Source organism: Haplochromis burtoni, unplaced genomic scaffold (assembly GCF_018398535.1).
Source record: "Haplochromis burtoni strain Fernald_Lab_line unplaced genomic scaffold, NCSU_Asbu1 Contig_75, whole genome shotgun sequence".
NCBI lineage: Eukaryota > Metazoa > Chordata > Actinopteri > Cichliformes > Cichlidae > Haplochromis > Haplochromis burtoni.
Genome location: NW_024582436.1, coordinates 204,141 through 212,451, shown reverse-complemented (window position 1 = coordinate 212,451; position 8,311 = coordinate 204,141). Strand labels below are relative to the sequence as shown.

General features: G+C 37.8%; 1 protein-coding gene across 1 annotated transcript in view; it reads right to left on the bottom strand.

The window, feature by feature from the left end:
- cerkl (ceramide kinase-like) overlaps window positions 1-8,311 on the bottom strand; it is a 33,480-nt gene extending 25,169 nt beyond the window's left edge. Inside the window, exons 1-3 of the mRNA XM_042221812.1 lie at window positions 8,227-8,311; window positions 8,002-8,146; window positions 4,214-4,323 (exon numbers count right to left, since the gene is read on the bottom strand). Of these exons, the coding sequence (XP_042077746.1) occupies window positions 4,214-4,323; window positions 8,002-8,141 (250 nt within the window). The 5' untranslated portion in view covers window positions 8,142-8,146; window positions 8,227-8,311. The remainder of the gene's footprint in view (window positions 1-4,213; window positions 4,324-8,001; window positions 8,147-8,226) is intronic.

The window sequence follows — 8,311 nt, the reverse complement described above, 5'->3', positions numbered from 1 at the left end:
CACACACACACACACACACACACACACACACACACACACACACACACACACACACACACACACACGCGCACGCGCACACACACACACACACACACAGACGCAGATATATTTATATAAAAATTATGTGCCATTAGTCATGTAATTATTCCTTTTACTTTTAATTTTAATAACCATTTATCCACTCACTTCCCAGAGGATTCTATCATTTGATTCTTAAAATAATTTTAAATGGGCAAAAATGAATTGTAAGCACCTGTGCGTGGCCCAAACACACACATACAGACACTCTCAGTGGCAGTTCAGTCTCATGGTGACCAGGCCATGTGGTAACTGTGGGGAGTTATGGATCGGAGTCATGCTTCCATCACTTCAGAGAACATTACACTGACTTACATTCATTTCCTGGAGTCCTACAATATACATTACTCCACCATCGGATTTGATAATCCTAAACAGCTACAATCTTCTTTCTTCTGGTCAACTGACATTTCAGTATCATGGGAAGAGTTAAAGTGTTTTTCCAGTCAAATTACAACAAATTTTAAACAAGTTTTCCACCAATTTTAAGAAGTGGAAATTAATGTGCATTTTTACCACTGTTTTTGCCACATTTTTACTACTGTTGGGTGTACTGGGATAAGCAGGGAGTTTCTTTGATTGCTCAGTCAGGAGTAATTAGACCTTTGCAAAAAAAAAAGTGAGTAGAATGAGGCGACGTAAAAGATTGCATTTGTTTCTGGAAGTGTCTACAAAATCAGATTGCAATACTCTACACGTCTCGTGTTAACTTCTAACGTTTTTGTCTCCCCTTTGGTAAATTGTGCTTCATGATTTCAAAAAGTTTGTTTTCACTGTCACGTTTTGATTCAACTTTTCTAATTCTAACAACAGCTTATCAAGCTTAAACGTGCTGCTGTTGTTCAGCCGCTGGTTTCCTCTTTCTGGTGCAAAGTGGGCCAAAAACAAACAAGAGAGACGGACTCCCGACAGAAAAGCCGATCAGCTGATCATTAAGCAGTTTCATGATTGAAGTAGCAGCAGGAGAGGGAGGGGGAGAGAAGAGGCAGCCTCTCCATATATCGGTTGTTAAGCTTAACGCAGGAATGCTTTACAAACATTCAGAGATGAACTTACACGCTTGCTTTACTTCTCTCTGTGATAACTTTCTCTGAGATGAAATGCCGGGTTGGTAGTGAGGCTCCAAATGCTCAATCAGACCACCGACAGGTCTCGCACGCCACAGCCGCTCTATCACGTGATGCATACTGCTCTGACGTACTGAGGTTATGAGCTGAGTTACCCCATGTCGCAAGTTTTGTGAGGTGCTTTCGTGATACTTAATGGATCGGATTACATTTTTTATTTCTCTCCGATATCCGATCCAGTAATTTAGGTCAGTATCAGAGCGATACCGATACGTGATATCAGATCGGTCCATCCCTAATATTATCTGGATAATATTCAAATTAGTTTTTAGTTTTTCATTATTTTTGTTATTTGCTGGACAGACTCTAAATTCTACCAATACACACATTACATCTGACATCAGGTCAAACACAGGTCACCCCATTATTGGGCCACATTCACAAACAGTGGGAACACATAAATCTGTGCTTAAACTGTGTGTATCATCATATCACTGTACAGATTTATTTAAAACCAGATACTGTTCTTTTCCTGCAAACAAATGGAGACCTAGATAATATAATAATTGGTAAAATTAATAATTATGATGTTATAAAAGGCTATTATTTACAGTTTTCCTATACAAAGACAGAAAAAGTTCAAAGAAGAGTTAAATCAACAATAATAAACTATAAGTAATATTGACTGAACGTACTACGCTTATCACTGTAAAGACAAAACAAAACAATAGCGATCCTCCCTCTGTTTAAAATAAAAACCACATCCATCATTTGGACACTATTGTTTCAGTTTCTTCATGTGAATATTTTTTTGTTTTTCTTGCTTTAGAAGCACAGGATTGACTCCAGCGAATACTTCACTGCTTACGACATGAAACACAACTTGAGGTAAACATGTTTCTAATATTACAAAAAATGGGTGTTTGACAGTATAATGATTCCCAACAGTGCATTGATTTCTTGTGCGCTAACTGCATTTTGGGCTTTAAATTCTTCAGCACAGCTGCAAGTTCCTGCTTTGACACAACACAACTGTCTGATCGCTCAGATCTCACCTCCCTGACACACGGAGAGACAGACAGGATGGATTTATGTGTAGAAACAAACAATAACAGCTGATCCATTTATATAGAAATATCTAATCAACACACACACAGCATGCTGACAGGCTGACTATGTGTGTGTGTGTGTGTGTTTGTATGTGTGTGTGTGTTAATCTCCTCACACTGAGAGACTCTAATAACCCCCCACGGGCTGAACCAACTGCTCTCTACTACTGCCAACACACACACACACACACACACAGTGCTGGCTTAATGACATTAGCTTGGATGAAATACAGCAAAACAGATTGGCTTCAACAACACACACACATTTAAATTACACCTTCATCCTGCTTCACTAACCAGTTCTGTTTGAACGGTTTTCAACCAGAAATCTCACAGCAAAATGATACCACCATATTACACAAGAATAAAGCAGAGTCGTTTAAGCTTTAAAGCCATCACAGGGCTGGCTTTTGGTTTTGCATACTGGAGATGTAGCTGAGATATGGAGCGCTGATGCCTGGATGTATAGATGGTAGATATAAGGACAGGTGAAGAAGGAGGGTAAAAGGGTAAAGAGGGAAGAGATCTTCTACTCAGTCAAGTGTTGAGGTGCATTTAATTTATTTAGCTATGCAAGCTGAAGGTTAAAGACAGCATGATTACTAGAGTGGGTAGCGTGCATACCCCAGAGTCAAAAATGCCCTCAGTAAATGAGTCCTTCATTCGACTCTGAGCCTGTGAGCTTGCTGCATTTCATTCCTCTACTCCCTTTACTAGATTTCCTCTTTTCTGCGACTGCTACTGTCTAAAAAAGGTAAAATTCACTCAAAACCTCAAGAATTAATGAACAAGAAGGACAACAAATCCAATCACTCTAGCCAGAGTCAAATGTGAATTAACAAGTGATGTGTAAAGCCCAGTGAAAGTCATTTGAAGACACAGAACTCCTAAAGACAAACTGCATTCACAATAAATAAATAAATAAAACCCCATTTCATCATTAAAGGTGAGATAAAGATGGTTAATCAGCTCTACAATTAAGCAGACAGGACGATGACGCTACCTCGTATAGGTGTGAATATCAATTCTTGCCCTATTAGTCTGATACACTTCATCTCATAATCAATCATAATCTTCTAATTATGGCTGTCAATTCCTAATAGCTAAAGTGCTATAGTTAATTTACTTAAATGTAAATAAATACAAGCTAAAAATGTCTCCTGTTACAGGACATAATGTATAATTATGATCTTTTATCTTCATTATACCATATATTAGATAACGTCTCCAGTTTCTCATTGGGAAATGCAGTGTCCTTCCATTTATTGTATGGATCAGAAGATTTTTAACCCAGTTCAGAATCAGAACAAAGAGCCTACTACAACTATTGGGCCGAAAAAGGATCACAGGAAACAGAATTAAACAGAATAAAATGTAAACATTTTAAAAAAATGTTTTTTGGTCTTTTTTTCATTTGTTTTCTCACCCACATGTAAGCTAAAACATAAACGGCTCAAACAGGGGTTAGATACACAAAAAACACATCTGATGATTTTACACAGGCTTGTCCAGACAGCAGATTTCAGTCTGGCAAACTGTATTGGATTTATCAGTGTCCTGATAAGATGTAGTCATACTCCACAGTCAACTACAAGAGCCAATTTCACACTGAAAAAAAACAACGAAATTCTGAAAAGATAAAGCTTTAGTCTGTTAGCATGACATGTTACTTTTTCCTCCAAATTAAAAAAAACCCCGCACACTGCAGCATTAGGGAGCGTACCCGGGGTGGGGGTGTGGGGGTGGGGGCTAATTGTGTCACAATGGAACTGTGTGTGCGTGTGTGTGCGTGTGCGTGATGTCAAGTTTCAGGTGGTCTCAACACAAGATAACTTCTCCATTACAACACCAGCTGCTTCTAGATACAGAGAGAAAAACACCCACAGTCTGTCTGTCTGACACCACCACCACTACCACGTCTACTCAACACCATGACAACCCATCACCATGGACACTGACCTGTGGGGTTCTCCGGGATGATAGGCGTCCAGGTCAGTTTGGTTCGGGTGAGCAGGACGTCGTGACTCTTCTTGCCCAGTTTGAAGATCCCATGCAGCACAACGCACTCACTGACACACAATAAACACACACAGTTTACTTTGTCCAATAGGAAGTCATAGATATCAATCATGTCAATAAATATATATGACAAATGTTTATAATTGGCAAAGTGAAGAAAAAGTTGATTCATCATTTTACTGCTTAGTCTGTTAGGCTTTAAAATGTCAGAAAATAAATGGAAATTAGTGAAAATGGTGAATACAAGAGTTTACGATAGCTCAGGTAAAGGTTTCTATGGCCAACAACTCAAAATGAGGTTGTCCAAAAAAAAGAAGTTGATTCCCAGACTATAATTGATACCAAAAATTACTATTGGATTAGACACTTTTGCAACACTATTGATACCAACATTGTCATCTTTGGCTCCTCCAGCTGACACACAACTTCATCCAACTGTCCATCCATCCGTCACACAGCCTGTCCCCTAGCTGAAGTTCACAACACTGAACAACACTTTGGGGACTTTAAAGGTCAGTAAGGCTCCCGTTTCAACAAAATTTAGGTACCGAACAGTTATCGTAAACATTAACCTGGCACACACACATCACTGTTAGCTAGTTTCATCAGCAGTTACCTGATAGCCACAAACCCAACCTTAGGGGGTCTCAAGCAAGTGCACTCCAAACACGATGTCATGCCAAAAGATGATTACCAACGTCTGACAATTTGTATATGTTTTCTATGTCTAATAACCTTCTATATATATATCGGTAAATAGGCTGTGTAAACAGGATTTATGAAGAGGTTATATATAACACTATAATGATTATTGCAGATGTATCTCTGTATGTCTGATCGTACGTTCCCTTTCTCCTCTTAGACAAGTAACAAAACTTGATGAAACTTTGCATACACATTGCCTCAGGCACCATGAGCGACAACATCTGCCTAGCGTTTACAAATGTTTTATATAAATCCCACAATTTTAGATATTTGTACATTTCACTGTTCAACTGAGCACTGAATGTAATGTCAGAGTAGAATGGTGTGTCACAATATAATATATCATACTATAATGATCGTAGCATATATAAGTATGCTTGTATGCTTCCTGTCTCCTGCATGTAGCACGGGGGTTTACTAGTAAAAAAATTTTTTTAAAAATACCTGTTTTGCACTTTGCCAAAAACTGGCTGCAGCTTTTGCTTGAAACAGAAATGTTCTTTCTGGACTCAAAATGATTTTATATCATTCAAGACAGAAATATTTGATAAATTATAACAAGTCTTCAACAAGTCTTTTACAGCAGTTACAGAAAATCTTTTTTTGGCAAAAACTGGCAACTGCTTGCTAGCAGATGATCACTTTTGGCATGACATTGATCCCAAGCCTGGATAGTCAGGAGAGCTGTGGCAGGACCAAATCAAACATGCGGACCTATCTGCTGTGGCAACCTCTGTAAAATGAGAGAGCAGCCAAAGGTACTTTTTTCCGATAGCCACATTATCCATTATTAGCTAGCTGCTATAGTGGTAGCAGCTAGCTGCTGTGGCTAATCGCAAAATGGTAACATTAATGTAGGAGCAGAAATGATCAGTCTTGACCATTTATAACTTTATAAAAGATGGTCTTATTCTAACAGGATAATATTTGTGTCTAAAAACTGTTATGTTAGTCATAAAGTTTGAAGCTGAGAAAAGTATACATTGAATTAGAAACAGTGGCAACCTATCTTACTAACAATTTCTTCAACAACCAAAACATGGAGCCAAATCACTAAAAACCCAGCACTACCTGAAAATATATATACATAACAGTACAGTGGTGTTTATATATTTTTTGCACTACAAGTACTGTTGTCACCGATATTATTGTTTGTATTTTTCTAACCTTTATTTTTAAAAATGCATCTAAATGTTTTGTCTTTTTGTCTTGAAATTCAAGTATTGGGACAACTTTAGTATGAACACAGAGATATTAAGTATACAGACACAGACCTAAAATTCTCATATTTGACACAGAAAAATGTTTTTTTGGGGGCGGGGTTCCAAAAAGAATTGCTACTGCTACAGATCTCTGAGCATGTTTCTGCTCAGATGTCTTGCTGTCCTTACAGGAACTAAACATCTGCCATCCCAAATTCTGTTCATTTGAACTGCTCGATAGCCAAGCAATCCTCCCTATGATACACCTTTTTCAATAATCTTGGATAGAGTTTACTTGTATGTATTACGTAGAACCAGTCGCAAAGTATGAAATATAAACCCTACTTCAGACTGGACTTTTACCTGACGACACAACGTCCAGGGAATAAACTGCACGATGTATGAACAGAGTGTGAAGAGCTACTAGTGTCACTGCACTTTCTTTATTTTTTTTAGATGTGTCACCTCTAATGTAAAACATGTTTATGTTTAGTAAACATAACAGCATAACTTCATATCATTTTACTCTATAAGTGTTTGTCACATATCTGTATTTTTATTGTTTATACGGTAATAAAGTTTTATGTGATCTGCCCCGGGAATACAGATGTGAATTAGCAGTTTTACTATAATCTGGCATGTTTAGATTTTTGTCCCTGTTAAATAAAAGAAAGAAAGACAGAAAAAAGTCTATTTCAATGCAATATTAATTCTGTAACGTTATTGTTAATGCGTTCTAGATCCTTCCCCAGGAAATTGTGAATTGTACATCATTTTTGTAAATTCTGATGAATGCTCATCAACCTTTTCATCAACCTTATTTGTACCTTTTCATCATTATTTATTCTTTATTTCTACAAATGACAACACAAACATCAGGCAAGGTTCAGCATATAATGGAAGATAATGAAGTGTGACTCTCAGGCATTCTGCACTGCTTTAAAATAGCTTTTCTAATTTAATAACTCGCTGAGTGTATATACAGACAGGAGCTACTCTTTAGTCTTTCTTTGTGTTTGCTAATTCTATGTTATCTGTTTGAGGAAGTAACCTGATTACATATGCAAATAAGGGGACTGATTATCTGACTTTCTCTGAAAAGTGCTCTAATATCAAACTTCCTCTCTAGCTCCTCTTTGAATCCTTAAGCTAAATTGATTCAATAATGAATAAAAACTAAGAAAAAACAAATCTGTGGTGAAAACCAAAGATATGCACCAAGTACCAAGACGTTTTGAAAACAAGAATTAGTTTGGTATGAAGTTGTGAGCCAAACAATTATTATTAAATGTTGACATACTTCATCTCCCTTTATGAAACATAGTGGGAGTGTACCAATTGCTGTCCATCAGTCATAGCTTGCTAGCAGGATTAAAATGTGTCACTTGCATGCAATTTCGCTTTTCTTCATAGAAATTTATTTTCATTTATTTTATTGAGCATAAACAGTTTAGAGTCTGTTCATAACCACAGTGCACAGCCATGTGCTTTGCAAGGTCAATTAGTCCATTTTAAATTGTTTTTTATGTTTAATATGTATCATTTGGGTTGCGGGAAATAGTACCTCAATAACATGTCTAAACCGGAAGAGTAACAGTTGCACGTTGGCACAATCGCTTATTTATTTATTGACTTTGTAAGGATTTAACTGGTGTGCTTTTACTTTGAAAAGCTTCCTGAAGAGACGGGTTTTGACTACGAGTAGTCGGCTCTTTCTCTCCTCTGCTATGTCACTTTATTGTATGAACCGAGACACGTGTGGGTCCAAAACGGGTTCTGTGTATAACGCGACCCTGGAGGAAACCCACAAGAACCACTCACCTCTGCACCTCCTGCTCAAACTCCACCTGCTCCTCTCCTTCCCGCTGCTCCTTCTTCTTTTTCCCACTCCGCTTCGTTTTCTTCTTCTTCTTCGTACTCTCTCGCTGTTCTCTCTGCGGCAGCTCCTCGGGCTCCGACATATCTACTGTTTATTTACGCACAAGCAAATAAACAAAAAACAAACAAACAACAACAACAAAAACTCTACCGTTATGAGTTTGATACCCTCTGATAAACACGTAGTAAGCTGATCACGGTGTATTTCCGGGTCTTGTCGCTATGGCAACAGGCAGCGGCTTTAGTTTAGCGG